The sequence below is a fragment of the Neoarius graeffei genome, chromosome 12 (assembly GCF_027579695.1).
Source record: "Neoarius graeffei isolate fNeoGra1 chromosome 12, fNeoGra1.pri, whole genome shotgun sequence".
Classification (NCBI taxonomy): Eukaryota; Metazoa; Chordata; class Actinopteri; order Siluriformes; family Ariidae; genus Neoarius; species Neoarius graeffei.
The window spans coordinates 22,570,914-22,590,771 of NC_083580.1; the positions used below are offsets into that span (position 1 = coordinate 22,570,914).

General features: G+C 40.4%; 1 protein-coding gene across 1 annotated transcript in view; it reads right to left on the reverse strand.

Moving 5' to 3' along the window:
- The window catches only part of col27a1a (collagen, type XXVII, alpha 1a), a 227,375-nt gene that overhangs the window by 125,269 nt on the left and 82,248 nt on the right, over nt 1-19,858 (reverse strand). Inside the window, exons 14-21 of the mRNA XM_060936627.1 lie at nt 18,975-19,019; nt 17,706-17,759; nt 12,577-12,621; nt 6,473-6,526; nt 2,450-2,503; nt 2,017-2,070; nt 1,860-1,913; nt 120-173 (exon numbers count right to left, since the gene is read on the reverse strand). Of these exons, the coding sequence (XP_060792610.1) occupies nt 120-173; nt 1,860-1,913; nt 2,017-2,070; nt 2,450-2,503; nt 6,473-6,526; nt 12,577-12,621; nt 17,706-17,759; nt 18,975-19,019 (414 nt within the window). The remainder of the gene's footprint in view (nt 1-119; nt 174-1,859; nt 1,914-2,016; nt 2,071-2,449; nt 2,504-6,472; nt 6,527-12,576; nt 12,622-17,705; nt 17,760-18,974; nt 19,020-19,858) is intronic.

A 19,858-nucleotide genomic window follows, 5' to 3' on the forward strand; every position in this document is an offset into this window, starting at 1 on the left:
CAATTTATACATTGCAGTTAATGGGATACATTCTTCTGCTCTCTCTCTCTCTCTCTCTCTCTCTCTCTCTCTCTCTCTATCTATCTATCTATCTCACACCTGCATACACATTCACATACCTCACGTCCTGAGGCTCCACGAGGTCCTGGTAACCCCCTTATTCCAGGTACACCCTGTGTGGCAAATACATATACACAAGAGATTCAACGGCCTGAAAAACATTTAGACTGGCATAGCTCTTGGTACAGAGTGTATTTAAATATCAGTGTGAAATTTTGCATAATTTAGCCACCTTTCAACTGACAATATTCAAAAGATAAAAGCATCTTTTGGACCACTGTATATACAAGTGCAACTACACACACACACACACACACACACACACACACACACACTCTTGTACTTCAATCTTTGTGGGGACATGCATTGAAATAATGCATTCCTTAGCCCCCTACCCTAAACTTAACCATCACAGATAAATGTCTAACCCCGCCCCACACCCTAACCCTAACCTAAATCTAATTCTAACCCCACCCCACCCCCTAACCTAAACCTAATTCTAACCCCACCCCACACCCTAACCCTAATCTAAACCTAATTCTAACCCCACCCCATACCCTAACCTAATTCTAACCCCACCTCATACCCTGACCTAAACCTAATTCTAACCCCACCCCATACCCTAACCCTAACCTAAATCTAATTCTAACCTTGCCCCATACCCTAACCTAAACCTAATTCTAACCCCACCCCACCCCATACCCTAACCTAAACCTAATTCTAACCTTGCCCCAACCCTAACCTAAATCTAATTCTAACCTTGCCCCATACCCTAACCCTAACCTAAACCTAATTCTAACCTTGCCCCATACCCTAACCCTAACCTAAATCTAATTCTAACCCCGCCCCATACCCTAACCTAAACCTAATTCTAACCCCGCACAATAACCTAACCTAAACCTAATTCTAACCCCGCCCCATACCCTAATCTAAACCTAATTCTAACCCCACCCCATACCCTAACCCAAATCTAATTCTAACCCCACCCCATACCCTAACCCTAACCTAAATCTAATTCTAACCCCCTCCCCATATCCTAACCCAATTCTAACCCCGCCCCATATCTTAACCCTAGCCTAAATCTAATGATAACCCTGCCCCATAACCTAACCCTAATCTAAACCTAATTATAATCCCACCTCATACCCTAACCTAAATCTAATTCTAGCCCTGCCCCATACCCTAACCCTAACCTAAACCTAATTTTAACCCCCACCCCATACCCTAACCTAAACCTAACTCTAACCCTGCCTCATACCCTAACCTAAACCTAATTCTAACCCCCACCCCTTACCCTAACCTAAACCTAATTCTAACCCCACCCCACACCCTAACCTAAACCTAATTCTAACCCCACCCCACACCCTAACCTAAACCTAATTCTAACCCCACCCCACACCCTAACCTAAACCTAATTCTAACCCCACCCCACACCCTAACCTAAACCTAATTCTAACCCCACCCCACACCCTAACCTAAACCTAATTCTGACCCCACCCCACCACCTAACCTAAACCTAATTCTATCCCCCACTCCATACCCTAACTTAAACCTAATTCTAAACCCGCCCCATACCCTAACCTAAACCTAATTCTAACCTGAAACCTAAAAATAAGTCTTAACCCTCAAACAGCCCTTTGAAGAAGTGAGGACCAGCCAAAATGTCCTCCCTTCCCAAAAATGTCATAAGTCTGTTGGTAAAACACATTCTGATCCTCAATATGTTGCAAGTACACACACACACACACACACACACACACACACACACACACACACGGCTCTCTGATTAACACACTAACCTTTGGTCCCTCAGGCCCATTTTGTCCAGGTGGTCCGATGTCACCAGGGAAACCCTGAAACCCATTACATTAACATTCCTTTAGAACAAAGTAATACATCAAAATGAATAAATTAATATTGTTTTTTTATATGTTTTTATCATGATTTAACTGTTACCTCAGGACCTGGTGGGCCAGGAACCCCATCAGGGCCTCTCTCTCCCTGTCTACCCTGAGAAACACACAAATAAAAAAGCTCAAGAATTCTTTAAAAAATGTATTTAGGCGGGAAAGCGTTCATTGAAACTGAAAGAAGTGTCACTGGGAATAGTGTCATAACCTACCTTGCTACTGTACCTAAGTGTGTTAATTTGCTAGTTACCAGGTAACAAGATATGCACTACATGAATCAACACACTCAGCAAAAGCCTGATAGAAAGCACAAGGACTTTTTAAAACACAAAGTTGAGTTTGGGACCTTTCTTATAATACTGGTGTACTCTTAAAACAATACACACTAATTTGAGACAGGACAAGGAAGCCGATTGCAGCACTATACACACAGAATTAGATTTGTTGTTTTGGTTTCCATTATAAGAGAAATAGCTCACCTGAGGGCCAGGTTTTCCACGAGGACCTGGTAACCCTGGCAAACCCTGATTTCCCTGAAACAAAACACACATCAAAATTAAAGGACACCTACTCTATGTACATACCTACAGCACAGTGCAAAAGTGCACTTTTATTTCTGCAGCTATGAAAAGTTAGTTTTATTTAATTATTCAATCACAAAATATTTGCAATAAAAGTTGTAGTAAAATGTTTTGCATAATCATTCAATCCCATGGAACTTTTCCACAAAGACAATCTTTGTTGGTCAACCACTCCTGGGGACGGTAACAATGGTCTTGAATTTCCTCCATTTGTACACAATCTGTCTGACTGTGGATTGGTGGAGTCTAAACTCTTTAGAGATGGTTTTGTAACCTTTTTCCAGCCTGATAAGCATCAACAAAAAGTTCAAAAAAAAGTTTCAAAGTTCCATATTTTATTCAGAATAGAACATAGATGACACATCAAATGTTTAAACTGAGAAAATGTATCATTTAAAGAGAAAAATTAGGTGATTTTAAATTTCATGACAACAACACATCTCAAAAAAGTTGGGACAAGGCCATGTTTACCACTGTGAGACATCCCCTTTTCTCTTTACAACAGTCTGTAAACGTCTGGGGACTGAGGAGACAAGTTGCTCAAGTTTAGGGATAGGAATGTTAACCCATTCTTGTCTAATGTAGGATTCTAGTTGCTCAACTGTCTTAGGTCTTTTTTGTCGTATCTTCCATTTTATGATGCGCCAAATATTTTCTGTGGGTGAAAGATCGGGACTGCAGGCTGGCCAGTTCAGTACCCGGACCCTTCTTCTACGCAGCCATGATGCTGTAATTGATGCAGTATGTGGTTTGGCATCGTCATGTTGGAAAATGCAAGGTCTTCCCTGAAAGAGACGTCGTCTGGATGGGAGCATATGTTGCTCTAGAACCTGGATATACCTTTCAGCATTGATGGTGTCTTTCCAGATGTGTAAGTTGCCCATGCCACATGCACTAATGCAACCCCATACCATCAGAGATGCAGGCTTCTAAACTGAGCGCCGATAACAACTTGGGTCGTCCTTCTCCTCTTTAGTACGAATGACACGGCGTCCCTGATTTCCATAAAGAACTTCAAATTTTGATTCGTCTGACCACAGAACAGTTTTCCACTTTGCCACAGTCCATTTTAAATGAGCCTTGGCCCAGAGAAGACGTCTGCGCTTCTGGATCATGTTTAGATACGGCTTCTTCTTTGAACTATAGAGTTTTAGCTGGCAACAGCGGATGGCACGGTGAATTGTGTTCACAGATAATGTTCTCTGGAAATATTCCTGAGCCCATTTTGTGATTTCCAATACAGAAGCATGCCTGTATGTGATGCAGTGCCGTCTAAGGGCCCGAAGATCACGGGCACCCAGTATGGTTTTCTGGCCTTGACCCTTATGCACAGAGATTCTTCCAGATTCTCTGAATCTTTTGATGATATTATGCACTGTAGATGATGATATGTTCAAACTCTTTGCAATTTTACACTGTCGAACTCCTTTCTGATATTGCTCCACTATTTGTCGGCGCAGAATTAGGGGGATTGGTGATCCTCTTCCCGTCTTTACTTCTGAGAGCCACTGCCACTCCAAGATGCTCTTTTTATACCCAGTCATGTTAATGACCTATTGCCAATTGACCTAATGAATTGCAATTTGGTCCTCCAGCTGTTCCTTTTTTGTACCTTTAACTTTTCCAGCCTCTTATTGCCCCTGTCCCAACTTTTTTGAGATGTGTTGCTGTCATGAAATTTCAAATGAGCCAATATTTGGCATGAAATTTCAAAATGTCTCACTTTTGACATTTGATATGTTGTCTATGTTCTATTGTGAATACAATATCAGTTTTTGAGATTTGTAAATTATTGCATTCCGTTTTTATTTACAATTTGTACTTTGTCCCAACTTTTTTGGAATCGGGGTTGTAAAACAGGGTGCCCACTCACACCTGATTGTCATCCCATTGATTGAAAACACCTGACTCTAATTTCACCTTCAAATTAACTGCTAATCCTAGAGGTTCACATACTTTTGCCACTCACAGAGCTGTAATATTGGATCATTTTCCTCAAAAAATAAATGACCAAGTATAATATTTTTTGCCTCATTTGTTTAACTGGGTTCTCTTTATCTACTTTTAGGACTTGTGTGAAAATCTGATGATGTTTTAGGTCATATTTATGCAGAAATATAGAACATTCTAAAGGGTTCACAAACTTTCAAGCACCACTGTATGTGTACAGTAGCATTTTGTCATATTCTTTTCTATGTCTTCAAAATGCTTTCTATTCGATCATATTCCCTTCTGTTCTCTTACAATATATTGTCCTAATGTCTATCCTATTATTATTATTATTATCTCATCTCATCTCATTATCTCTAGCCGCTTTATCCTGTTCTACAGGGTCGCAGGCAAGCTGGAGCCTATCCCAGCTGACTACGGGCAAAAGGCGGGGTACACCCTGGACAAGTCGCCAGGTCATCACAGGGCTGACACATAGACACAGACAACCATTCACACTCACATTCACACCTACGGTCAATTTAGAGTCACCAGTTAACCTAACCTGCATGTCTTTGGACTGTGGGGGAAACCGGAGTACCCGGAGGAAACCCACGCGGACACGGGGAGAACATGCAAACTCTGCACAGAAAGGCCCTCGCCGGCCACGGGGCTCGAACCCGGACCTTCTTGCTGTGAGGCGACAGCGCTAACCACTACACCACCGTGCTGCCCTATTATTATTATTATTATTACTTTGTCATGTTCTCTTCTGTGCACATGCATTCTATTCTCTATGTTCTATCTTAATACTAATTTGTCATATTCTATTCTATTCTCTCCTAAGTTGTCCTACTCTATCCTATTCTATTCTCTATTTCTAGCCATAATGCATTATACTGTCAGTCCTAGTCCTGGGTATGACTTTAAACTGCAACCGGAGGCGAGTCTCAGGTCCGAGAGGACTTGAGTATTGGGGAAAGTGGAGTTTCCCCTTAATCACCATTGCTCCCAGGTCCACTCTGATCCGGAGTGGTAGCACCTGCCTGGGTTCCAGCTATGGGTTAAATCATACATCACCAGTAAGATGCTGGCAGCAAGGCACTGTTCGGTGCAATATGGCAGATGAACCCAACAAGGTCAATGGCACACCACCTGATGGCATGCAGAAGAGTCACTCAAATGGCCAACAGATGGCATCACTTGCAAGTCAGTTGTCACTGCGGCGCAACTTCGATACCCGTCAGGTCTGTGGCATTTTTGTGCACCACTTGGCATCAGGTCTGGAGGTCCAGAGAGACAACACGATGGGGGCACAACATTGTTTGTCTTACCTTACTGTGCAAGGCGCTTCATTAGGAAAGGAGATTTCTGCGCATCCTAATGAAGCAGTCATCATCACTAGCAGTGGACAGCCAACGACGACGATGGGCAGTTATACATTCATGCAAAACTCATTTATTTTTGCAGTTAATTAGCCAACTAGCTCAGTATATACTGCATGATGTTATCTAGCAAGTTTAGCCTAGTCAGTAGGGGTTCTGTCCAAACAAAACATGGGACTAGTCAGCACAATGGCATTAACACTCATCCAGTAGACCACTTAATCCACACCTGATATTACATGTTACATCATGTTCATGTAATTTTGTTCCAAGAATTTCACAGTAAAGGATGTCAGTGAATGAGAAATCTGACACAAATTCAAGAATTTTTGGAAGTTCCATTCTTTTGCAAACAAACTCACACACACACACACACACACACACACACACACACACACACACACACACACACACCTATTTTCAGTAGGATGCCCAAGATTGGTAAAGGCTTTGTTATGTAATAAAGGAGATAAAGATATAGTGACAATTTTAAAATAAATGTTACATCTGTACTTAGATAAAATTAATGGAGTTGGCTGAAGTCAGCAAGACATTACCGAGCATTGCACAGTGGGTCACACATCACCGTAAACCCTAAAACACGTACCTTGTCTCCACGGAACCCGATCTCTCCTTGCTGTCCAGGGAGCCCAATTTCACCCTAAGAGACAGGTGAGAAAGAAAGAAAGAAAGAAAGAAAGAAAGAAAGAAAGAAAGAAAGAAAGAAAGAAAGAAAGAGAGAATCTAAGAGATGTTTGCGGGAGAGGAATCCCTCTTCGTTAAGGAATAAGTGTGATATCAGATTTTCATATTTGCATGATTAAATTTGCTCCAACACAAAAATAACATCAGCACAATTGAGTCCAATGTGGGTCTGGCCTGACTTTACCAACATCTACACTATGTGGCTGTAGACAAAATCAGAAACTCTCTAGTGACTAATGAGAAAATTGACAGATGGGGCCAGATTTATGCAAAAAAGGTACAACTCAAATATTCGCTCACAATACAAATGACATTAGCAATCGACCACCTGCCAAATGCAATGTGCATGGGAGACAACTCATGTCAGAACAAGTAATTGGTGTGGAAGGTATTACAGTGGTTTATTTCATTAGATTTCCAATCTTTTTTTAAATAATAATTAAGACTGCTGTGTACAGAATGAGCTACAGTATAATGCTGTATAAAAGTGTAATCAAACTATATTCCATGGTTGCATGATCTGTGTGACAACAGCCGTCCAATGAACAAGCATGATTAGAACACTGAATTGTTGCCTGAATATTTTTTTTCATCAAGGTCCTAAAATGATGTCACATTTTATATGGTTTTCATAAATAGAGGATATTACACAGTTGCACGAAGATATGAAGTTTATCAAGTGGTGAATATGAAAATATTTTCAATACAAGAAAATAAACTTTATATCTTTGCACCACCATGTAATTTTTTTAAATTATATGGACACATCCACACAAAAAAAAATACACAAGTTAATCAAGAGAATTTTAATTTTGAACCGGTTTGCTATTTTGACAACATGCATCAAGTCAGCGGGAAAACACTGGGAGTGACATCATCAGAGTGAAATATCGGAAATTATTATACATACAGGACACTTATTCCATGGAATGAAAACATGTATTCTATTCCCTTCTAACAGGTTTCATTCATTTGGTTTGATAGCATGCAATATTGTTATCATATCACTGATCCTACATGTATTACATCACTCTACCCAATGGAGAATAAGCATTGAATATGGTCTACGATATTGCATGGTTGCCAAGACAACATGACGCCATATGTCGGAGACATAAAACTTCCCTGCTAGCAAGCGATTGTGATAATTTGCAAAAAACATGGTCACCAGGTTTGCTTCATTAAATACAGAAGATTTTGAGAGAATTTTGAAAGAGAAAGACACGTTGAAAACACAAAAGGAGTATATAATAAATAATAATGGCATTTTTTCATGGTATATCAGATTTATTCCATTTAGCTAGCATGATATTGAACTCATTTTTGACTCATTCAGTATCATGCTAGCTGAATGAAATATACCTGATATACCACTCAAAGCCAGCCAATATTATTTAAATATGTCACTCAGATCCACGATGTATTTCATATGAAAAATGCAAGATTTTTCATAAGATAAACTTCATATCTTCAAGCTAACATGCGATGTTCTTTTTATTATATAGACACATTCACAAACAAAAAGCACCCAAATTTATCAAAACAATTCATCGATTTCCTCATGAGTGATAAATAGAGATTTATGTCACAGTTTTGGATCGCCGTGTCCTGGATGTAGCTCGTATGAAAAATATGACTGGTGTATTTCCCAGTAAAACACTCATGTCCATATAATATATAAAGAATATCTATAAGAATGGCTGAAAAAAGTCTGTACTACTCTGGGCAACACAGATAAAAATTGGACAAAATCATGTGCAAACTTGGTTGCCACTAATTACACACAGTTTAACAAATTGACTGGAATATGTAATCAGCAACTCGTATCGTTTGTCAAACCATTTTCGCACAATCCTTTATCTAATGCTTTTTGACAAGGATAAGTAGAGTACTTTGCCTGTTGATGCTTGTATGACACATGCAGGCCCTTAATAAGCAATTAATGAATTAATTACACATTAACATCCTTAAGAACTGTAAAATATTTGACAGAGTATTTATAATTATTATACATACAGGCCACTTTTTCCATGGAATAAAAACATGTATTCTATTCCCTTCTAGCGGGTTTACTGATGGCATGCAATATTGCTATCATATCGCTTATCCTACATGTATTACGCCACTCTCCCCAATGGAGAATGAACCTGAAAGATTGTTGGAATATTGCATGTTGTCAAGACAACACAATGTCACACATCGGAGCTCATGCGAAGAGCCAATGACAAAACTTTTCTGCTGCGCTTGGGCACAATCATTTCTTTGTCGGCTGGGAAGGAGAGGTGACGAGGCTAATCCAGTGCTAGGTTTAAGCACTAAATAAATAAACAAACCTGAAACTAAAGATGCACTGAACACCCGAAAGGCTACCAAAACTTCATTATAAATTTTTCACACATATTTACAAGAAAAAATATACCAACGGATATTGAAAAATTGGAAAAGAGACACATCAGAGATGCAAAACTTCTGTGCTAGCAATTGACTGTGACAGTTTGTAAGCATGGCCGTGAGGTTTGCTTCATTAAAAGCAGAAGATTTTGAGAGAATTTTGGCTGCCAGGTTGCTCTGTTGTGTGTAGTTATTGATCTTGATTTTAAAAGTAACTAAGTAAATTATACAGGGATAATAATAATAATAATAATAATAATAATAATAATAATCGGCTTGACTGCGCTAGCATTGGCCTTCGCTAACACTACACCGGCTAGAAGGTAACTGGACTGCCATGCTAACAGCACCGAGTCGCAGGTAAGCTCACGTTGGCCTTCACTAACACTATTGCTGAATGCTACACTGGCTGGAACGCAGCTGGACTGCCACACTAACAGCAGCAAGTCATGGGTAAGCTCACGTTGGCTTTTGAGAATGCTGATATGAAGAGAGTATGTATTATAATAATAATAATAATAATAATAATAATAATAATAATAGCTGTCTTTTTCGTGGTATGTCAGATATATTCCATTTAACTAGCATGATATTTAACTCACCTTTGACTCGTTTAAATCATGCTAGCTGAATGGACTATATCTGATAGACCACTCAAATCCAGCCAATATTTAATTATCATATGACCCGTATGGGCCTGAGCACACGCTCTTAATAAAACCATTGGGAAAAGTCACGTGACTGGGCAGATACGGATTTTTGAATCCGGTCCTGAAAAAGCCATATGCGGCCCCCGACCTGGTTCCCTCGGTTCTGCCATTTTCATTTTGAACTGACTCGACTGCTGACTTGACTGTATTTTGTTTTCAAATCAAAGTTCTTTTGTGTAGATTTAATAGGCTTGTATTGATGATGTCTCCATGAGCTGGCCCGAGTTCTAACTGATTTTTACTAATGATATTATCTTAAAATTGTTTTTATTTCGGACACCATAAAAGTCAGTTGTATTTTATAGAGTTCAAACTGTTATTTCAACCTAGTGCAAAGGTGATTCAGCATATAAATGGTTTGCTATCATCTCATCTCATTATCTCTAGCCGCTTTATCCTTCTACAGGGTCGCAGGCAAGCTGGAGCCTATCCCAGCTGACTACGGGCGAAAGGCGGGGTACACCCTGGACAAGTCGCGAGGTCATCACAGGGCTGACACATAGACACAGACAACCATTCACACTCACATTCACACCTACGGTCAATTTAGAGTCACCAGTTAACCTAACCTGCATGTCTTTGGACTATGGGGGAAACCGGAGCACCCGGAGGAAACCCACGCGGACATGGGGAGAACGTGCAAACTCCACACAGAAAGGCCCTCGCCGGCCACGGGGCTCGAACCCAGACCTTCTTGCTGTGAGGCGACAGCACTAACCACTACACCTTCGTGCCGCCCGGTTTGCTATCAATCAAATAAAAATTGATGGGTTCGTTTTTCACACACCGTTGTTCATTGTTTTCCACTGTGTATGTTAGTTTAAAATGGTCATATGATAAAATGCTTATTGACTGAGTTAGGTCGGGCCGGATGGGAAAATATTTGGCTCTTGGTCATTTGTACGGCTCGGTCCATACGGCATGACCTCAAGCTAAATATTTTCCTGTCCGGCCCGCCCACTCAGTCAGTCAATAAGTACATACAGTGCCTTGCAAAAGTATTCATACCCCTTGAACTTTTTCACATTTTTCCACCTTACAACCACGAACTTAAAAGTTTTTTATTGAGATTTTATGTGATAGACCAACACGGAGTAGCACATAATTGTGAAGTGAAACGAAAATGATAAATGGTCTTCAAAATTTTAAACAAATAAAAATCTGAAAAATGTGGTGTGCATTAGTATTCAGCCCCCTGTACTCTGATACCTCTAAATACAATCCAGTGCAATCAGTTGCCTTCAGAAGTCATCTAATTAGTTAATAGAGTCCTACTGTGTGTAATTTACTCTCAGCATAAATACACTTGTTCTGTGAAGGCCTCAGTGGTTTGTTAGAAAACACTGAAGAACAAACAGCATCATGAAGACCAAAGAACTCACCAGACAGGTCAGGGATAAAGTTCTGGAGAAGTTTAAAGCAGGGTTAGGTTATAAAAAATATCCCAAGCTCTGAACATCTCAAGAAGCACTGTTCAATCCATCATTCAAAAATGGAAAAAGTATGGCACAACTGCAAACCTACCAAGACATGGCCATCCACCTAAACTGACAGAGTGAACAAGGACAGCACTGGTCAGAGAAGCAGCCAAGAGGCCCATGATCACTCTGGAGGAGCTGTAGAAATCCACAGCTCAGGTGGGAGAATCTGTGCACAGGACAACTATAAGTCATACACTCCACAAATCTGGCCTTTTTGGAAGGAGTGGCAAGAAGAAAGCCATTGTTGAAAGACAGGCATAAGAAGCCATGTAGGGGACACAGCAAACATGTGGAAGAAGGTGCTTTGGTCAGATGAGACCAAAGTTTAACTTTTTGGCCTAAATGCAAAGCGCTATGTGTGGCGGAAAACTAACACTGCTCATCACCCTGCACACACCATCCCCACTGTGAAATATGGTGATGGCAGCATCATGCTATGGGGATGCTTTTCTTCAGCAGGGACAGGGAAGCTGGTCAGAGTTGATGGGAAGATGGATGGAGCTAAATACAGGGCAATCCTGGAAGAAAACCTGTTGGAGGCTGCAAAAGACTTGAGACTGGGAAGGAGATTCACCTTCCAGCAAGACAATGACCCTAAACATACAGCCAGAGCTACAATGGAATGGTTTAGATCAAAGAATATTCATGTGTTAGAATGGCCCAGTCAAAGTCCAGACCTAAATCCCATTGAGCATCTGTGGCAAGATTTGAAAATTGCTTTTCACAGACGCTCTCCATCCAATCTGGCTGAGCTTGAGCTATTTTGCAAAGAAGAATGGGCAAAAATTTCAGTGTCTAGATGTGCAAAGCTGGTAGAGACATACCACAAAAGACTTGCAGCTGTAATTGCAGCAAAAGGTGGCTCTACAAAATATTGACACAGGGGGGCTGAATACTAATGCACATCACATTTTTCAGATTTTTATTTGTTTAAATTTTTAAAGACCATTTATCATTTTCATTTCACTTCACAATTATGTGCTACTCTGTGTTGGTCTATCACATAAAATCTCAATAAAAAACTTTTAAGTTTGTGGTTGTAAGGTGGAAAAATGTGAAAAAGTTCAAGGGGTATGAATACTTTTGCAAGGCACTGTATCATTTGTCTTTATTGTATGTTGTACTTTATTACTTATTTAACCCTTGTCTTTATGTATTTGCTACTCTTCATTCATGTATTGTTCTGGGTCAAATTATGCATAGTGGTTATCATCTAGAACAAATTTCTGGGCATTGTGGATAAGCTTGGGGAAAGAATCTCTTTTCTCACTGACCAATCAGAGACATTTCTGATCATTCTACACACAGGGGCAGACCAACAGAGGAGGTTCTGAAAGCACATGCTCAACACAGGCCAACCAGTGGGGAAGGATTTTCCATGGCATGCTGTGGAATAACAGGGCCAATAAGAGCATTCGGATCACCTTATCACCTTTCAGTCCAGGCTCGCCCATGTTCCCAGCAACACCCTGGCAAAAAAAAAACAACAACACAAAACAGAAGAATGACACAAAACAATACACACTAATGGCATATACCCACTTTATATTCAATTCAAGCCTTGAGAGATACAATGAGGCCCAAAACTCTAAATTCACAACCAAAACCTTTTTTTTTTAATTATCATAGAAAATAATGCATTATCTATCATTATAACAAATCACAGGTTTATATTAATGCACTCATTCTAATTTATCATTGTACTAACATCAGTGACATTAAAAACTATGCCAAACTCTCTGTGGAGAGTCGAGACACTGATTTTGCCTTTTTGGGAGGAATCTCCAGTGAGAGCAGTTTGTAACATTCAGAATAAATGCTGTTTTCCGAAATGAGGAACTAAAATGGGTTTTGAGTACTTAGACATGAATGTGGAAGTAACATCTCTGTATGACACACATGAAGGAAGCTACTGAAGGAAAATGATTAAAGACTGGTGATAATTGTCTGAGCTAATGAAAAACAGGAGGTTAATGGAGAGGAGGAAAAATGAAATGTACAGTGTCTTGCAAAAGTAATCAACCCCCTTGGCATTTGTCCTGTTTTGTCGCATTACAAGCTGGAATTAAAATGGATTTTTTTGGGGGGGTGAGCAGCATTTGATTTACACAACATGGCTACAGCTTTAAAGGTGAAAATTACTGTTTTATTGTGACACAAACAATAATTAAGATGAAAAAAAAAAGAAATCTGGAGTGTTCATAGGCATTCACCCCCCAAGTCAATACTTTGTAGAGCTACCTTTTGCTGCAATTACAGATTCAAGTCTTTTGGGGTATGTCTCCATGAGCTTAGCACATCTAGCCACTGGGATTTTTGCCCATTCCTCAAGGCAAAACTGCTCCAACTCCTTCAAGTTAGTTGGATTGCATTGGTGTACAGTAATATTCAAGTTTGGCACAGATTCTCAACTGGATTGAGGTCTGGGCTTTGATTAGGCCATTCCAAGACATTTAAATGCTTCCCTTTAAACCATTCCAGTGTAGCTTTAGCAGTATGTTTAGGGTTATTGTCCAGTTTCAAACCTCTGGCTGACTCAAACAGGTTTTCCTCCAGAATTGCCCTGTATTTAGTACCATCCATCTTTCCTTCAGTCCTGACCAGCTTTCCTGTCCCTGCAGATGAAAAATATCCCTACAGCATGATGCTGCCACCACCGTAGGAATGGTGTTCTCAGGGTGTTGGGTTTGTGCCACACATGGCATTTCCCATGATGGCCAAAAAGATCAAGTTAAGTCTTATTTGACCAGAGAATCTTCTTCCATGTGTTTGGGGAGTCTGCTGCATGCTGTTGGACAAACTCCAAATGTGTTTTCTTAAGCAATTACTTTTTTCTGGCCGCTCTTCCATAAAGCCCCACTCTGTGGAGTGTACAGCTGAAAATGGTCCTACGAACAGATACTCCCATCTCCGCTGTGGATCTTTGCAGCTCCTTCAATGTGATCTTTGGTGTCTTTGTTGCATCTCTGATTAATGCCCTCCTTGCCTGGTCTGTGAGTTTTGGTGGGCAGCCTTCTTTTGTCAGATTTGTAGTGGTGCCATATTCTTTCCATTTTACTATAATGGATTTAATGCTGCTCCCTGGGATATTCAAAGTCTGGGATATTTTTTAAAACCCAACCCTGATCTACACTTCTCCACAACTTTGTCTCTGACATGTTTGGCGTGCTCCTTGGTTTTCATGTTGCTTACTTCGTAGTGTTGCAGAGACAGGGTCCTTCCAGAACAGGTTGATTTATAAAGACATCATGTGACAGATCATGTGACACTTTGATTGCGCATAGGTGGATCTTAATCAAATAATTATGTGACTTGTGAAATGAATTGGTTGGACCAGCTCTTATTTAGGGGTTTCATACGAAAGGGGGTGAATACCTATGCACACTCCAGATTTCTGGTTTTTCATCTTAATTATTGTTTGCATCACAATAAAACAAAACATTTTCACCTTTAAAGTGGTAGGCATGTTGTGCAAATCAAATGGTGCTCACCCCCCAAAAGTCCATTTTAATTCCAGCTTGTAATGTGACAAAACAGGACAAAAACCAAGGGGGATGAATAATTTTACAAGACTATTTACCTATGCTGACTCACATAAAATACTTTGTTTGGAAATAGATTTTAAAAATCACAATTCTACCTTACCTTTGAATAGTTTTATATTAAACTTCATAGCATCTTTAGTGCTTTTAGGAACAGCATTCTCTTTCATAATTTCTAATTCTTCCTCACTTCCACCCTGGATGAACAGAGATGTCCATCTACTGCTGAAAGCCCGCAATGCTGCCTTTAGATCAGGAGATGTACAAGCTTACAGTACAGCCAGAGCTGACCTGAAGCGTGGCATCAAGAAGGCCAAGCACTGTTACAAACAGAAGGTTGAGGAGCATTTCTCCAACTCCAACCCCCGATGTATGTGGCAAGGCATTCAGGTCATCAGTGACTACAAGTCCAACAAACCTTCCCTCCCATCCTCTGATATCTCCTTTCTCAATGAGCTCAACAATTTCTATGCTCGGTTTGAGAAGGACAACCAAGAGTCTGCATCCAGGGCAAGGCTGACTGTAGACCACCAACCCCTAACACTCTCCCCCACTGATGTCAAAGCACTGGTGAGCAGGCTCAGTCCACACAAAGCTGCAGGCCCTGATGGCATCCCTGGACGTGTGCTCAGAGCATGTGCTGGGGAGCTGGCGGGGGTCCTGATGTATTTATTCAACATGTCTTTGGCCTATGCTGTTGTTCCGACCTGCTTCAAGACCACCTCCATCATGCCAGTACCAAAACACTCCACTCCAGCATGTCTCAATAACTACCGTCTAGTAGCACTCACCCCCATCATTACAAAGTGTTTAGAGCAGCTAGTCCTAGCACATCTCAAATCCTGTCTTCCCCCCACCCTGGACCCCCACCAATTTGCCTACCACAAGAACAGGAGCACAGAAGATGCAGTCTCCATAGCACTGCACTCTGTCCTCTCGCACCTGGACAATGACAACATATACACCAGAATGCTGTTCATAGACTTCAGTTCAGCATTTAACACTGTCATCCCCTCTAAGCTCATCACCAAACTCACAGATCTGGGCATCAATGCTCCCATCTGCAACTAGTTGTTGGATTTTCTAACCAACAGGCCCCAACATGTTCATTTAGACCATCACTGCTCCTCCACCCTCATCCTAAACACCGATGTACCACAAGGCTGTGTGATGAGCCTGTTCCTCTACTCCCTTTTTACTCATGACTGCAGACCTGTACATTACACTAACATCATCAAGTTTGCGGATGACACCACAGTGATAGGCCTCATCAAGGACAACGATGAGTCAGCCTACAGGGAGGAGGTGGACCGCCTGGCTGTGTGGTGCAGCAAGAACAACCTGCTGCTCAATACCAATGAGACCAAGGAGCTCATCGTGGACTTCAGGAGGAATGCTGACACACCCACACACACCCATCCACATCAACGGTACAGCAGTGGAGCGTGTGACCAGCTTGAAACTCCTGGGGATCCATATCTTGCAGGACCTCACCTGGACAACCAACTGCTCCAACCTGGTCAAGAAGGCTCACCAGCGTCTCTTTTTCTTGAGGACTCTGAAGAAAAAACACCTCTCTTCAGACATCCTGGTGAACTTCTACCGCTGTACCATCAAAAGCATCCTAAGCAACTATATTACAGTCCGGTATGGGAACTGCTCTCTCAGACCAAAAGGCACTGCAGAGGGTGATGAAAATCAGCCAGCGTGTTGTGGGAGCCTCACTTCCTCCTATTGAGGACATCTACAGGAAGCGATGTCTCAGGAGAGCCATAAACATCAACAAAGACTCCTGCCACCCAGCACACAAACTGTTCACTCTCCTGCCCTCTGGAAGGCGCTAGAAGAGCCTTCGGACCAAAACCACCAGGTTCAGGAACAGTTTTTTTTTCTTCAGCTGTCTCACTGCTGAACTCCACCCCCATGGTCCCCCCCTCCACACACACACACACACACACACACACACACGCACACCCCAATCCCCCAATCCCCCCCCCCCGAACAAACTGAATTGACTTGAACTGACTTCACTGCACTATCACTGCACTTTCACCATTTGCACTACTGTCGTTCTGTATACACTGCAAATATCTATACCATACCATTGCACTATAGTACATTCATATTGCACGTTGTACATACTGTAAATATCTATCATATCATTATACCATTCCATACTCTGTAATTCCTGTACATTTATATTTGTATACTACACTTAGTATGTTATTTACTGCTATGCACTTCTGTTTAGATGCAATCTGCATTTCGTTGCCTTGTACCTGTGACATGTGCAATAACAAAGTCAAATCTAATCTAATCTAAACTTATGGTGACAAAGCGATTGGCAGCCATTTTGCCAAGTCGTTCGAGGTGATTATCAAGAAATAGCCTGAATTTCTTGACCAATCAGCACGTGCAATTTTTTTAAGTCACCTGCATATTTATACTAATAACATGTAACACATAGAGGACTGTAATATTTGAGTGAATGTCAGGTGTTATTACCTCCACCAACTATGTTGGAGGAGGTTGTGTTTTCGCCTCCATTTGTTTATTTATTTGTTTGTTCCCAACAGATAAATGGCTTTTGATGAAATTTTGAGGAAAGCTGAGCCATGGGCCAAGCAACAATTGATTAGATCTTGATGCAAATCCAAATATGTGGCTTGGCGGTGGTATGCACTCTACCGGGTGCACTTCTAGTTTGATATGAAATGACAATAGTTACAATTGATTGTATAAATTATTATACAGTTCATAACTTTGTTATGGATGAATACATTTGTTACAATTTCATGAAAGATGTGTCATCATAACAATCTGACAAATCAGCATGTGAACTAAATGGGTCACAAAATCAGCACAAAATTTTGTATTTGTCCTTTCGGTAGAGAGCTCAGACTTTTGGACCTTACTGTACAACACATGGCACAGCCATTGTTATTAATAAGTCAGGACATGTGCGTGTGTATGTGTGTGTGTGTGTGCGCGCGCGCGCGCATGCTACTAACTTTTAGTCCAATCAGTCCTGGAATACCAACCACGCCAGCTGGGCCCATGTCACCCTGAAACAGTAAAATGTCTTAGACACACCAACACATATCCTGATCTTAATTTCTGAACTCATTTTGTTTTCCTGCTCTACAATGAAGACTGAAATTATTGGCACTTATCAAAAGAATGAGCAAAATTACACACAAATGATCAAAGTTTCCTTTCAATCATTTGGATAAACTCCGCATCTTTCCTCTAACATAAATTATCCTCATATTTAAAAAAATAATGCTGTTCTCCCTCATAAACAAATATACAGTATCAGAATTCCATTTCACTTTTGGGGTTAGGCAAGCTTCAAAAGTCCAAGACACTGTATAGCAGGAAGCTGTTTGGAAGATTGGAAATGTTAAAAGAGAAAGAAATCTATCCTAAGACATAAGAGCAACTAACAAAACGGAGAACCTTGCCTAATGAAAGCATCACTGAAAATAGAACCGGAGCTGTCTGGTGTGGTTGGATGAGCTACAGGATTTTGAGCCAGTGCAGGGAATGCAGTAGTAGAGTAACACGCATTGCTATACCATGTTTTGAGAATGACAAGGACGGAGTTCTCAAAGGATCCCAAATTAAGATAAAATTTAAGATGAAATGTTCAAGCTATGGATTAAGTCCTCTCATGTTATAAATTGTAATGTCTCAGATCAGAGAAAAAACATTCTATATTGTTGCACTACCAGATGCGCCCAGGAGAGGGCAGTGTAATCATGCATTAAAATACAAACATTTTGTTACAAACATTTTTTAAAAAAATACTTTTCTTCAAATTTGGTCACCTGCCAATTCCCACCCACCAGGTAGCTCTTCCTTATCATACAACAGCTACCAACTGGTGAGAGCGAAAGCTAATATGTGCTTCCTCCAAGACACACGAAGTTAGCCAGACACATCTTTTAGAATTGCTGCTCATGCTGCATCGCAGGAGGAAAGTGCTATTTGCCCTTATCTGTGTTCATGAGCTTACAGACACCCAGGATTGGCTGGTGTTACTGTGATTGACGTGAGCGAATCATTTCCCATCCACACATCATGCCTAATTTTGCTCTCTGTGGCACATTTAATGTTAAGAAAGGTACAGAAAAATGTGTTTAAAGGTTTTCAATAATCTTACTTTGTTTTATGTAACAAATGTGCTGCTCTGCTGTCCATCCGCATGCTTGGGTTGAAAGTTAAAGTACAATGTATACATCAAGTACTATAATACATTTTATAACTAATATACTCACAATCAGTCCATGTACTCCAGGAGGGCCAGTGGCACCAATAACACCCTGAAGAAAGAGATAGAGAAAGAGAAGTTTTCTGTTTCACACATGCCAAGAATAGAAAGTATTGGGTTTTAAATATGGCGTGAGTATGACTATAGACCGAGACATAGCTTGTGTAGGTTTTGGGTATGAATGGGTATTGGGGTATTTGTGTGTTTTTGTCTTTTTATTTTAATTTTAAATGTGTTAAGGCTTGGGTTCTCAACCTTATTTGTTCAGTTACCCCATATTAAGAGCCCAACATTCTCATAACTCTACCTCCCCCTACTTCTGTATTTTCTTTTTTTTTTTTTTTTTAATAAGCCTGAAATTTCATGGTGCATTACAGTGAAATAGTGCCGAATCACATAATGTTTGGTAATTTTCTTATTTGAAAATGAAAACTATATGAATAAATCTGTTTCATTGCTATTTAGCAGTCTGCACTCACCATGTTTATTAAGAGGGCAGGAAAGCAGTACAGACTGCCAAGTGCCCTGCATTGCACAAAAAAAAGTGCTAATAAATGGGATCAGTAGTTCAGTTTGTTGGTTCCATCAAGGTCATGTGTTGCATTTCGCATAATATGAGTATAAGGCTGATTTTATACTGTACACTGCCCACGCATTTCAGCTTTGGATGAATCATTTTTTAGAAGAAAAAAAATTACAATCTATGTATGTGCACATTCGGTATTAATTTGATTTACAACCCCAATTCCCAACAAGTTAGGACATTGTGTAAAACATAAATAAAAACAAAATGCAATTATGTGGAAATCCTTTTCAACCTATATTAATTTGAATATAATACAAAGACAAGTTATCCATCTATCCATCAATTATCTGTAGCCGCTTATCCTG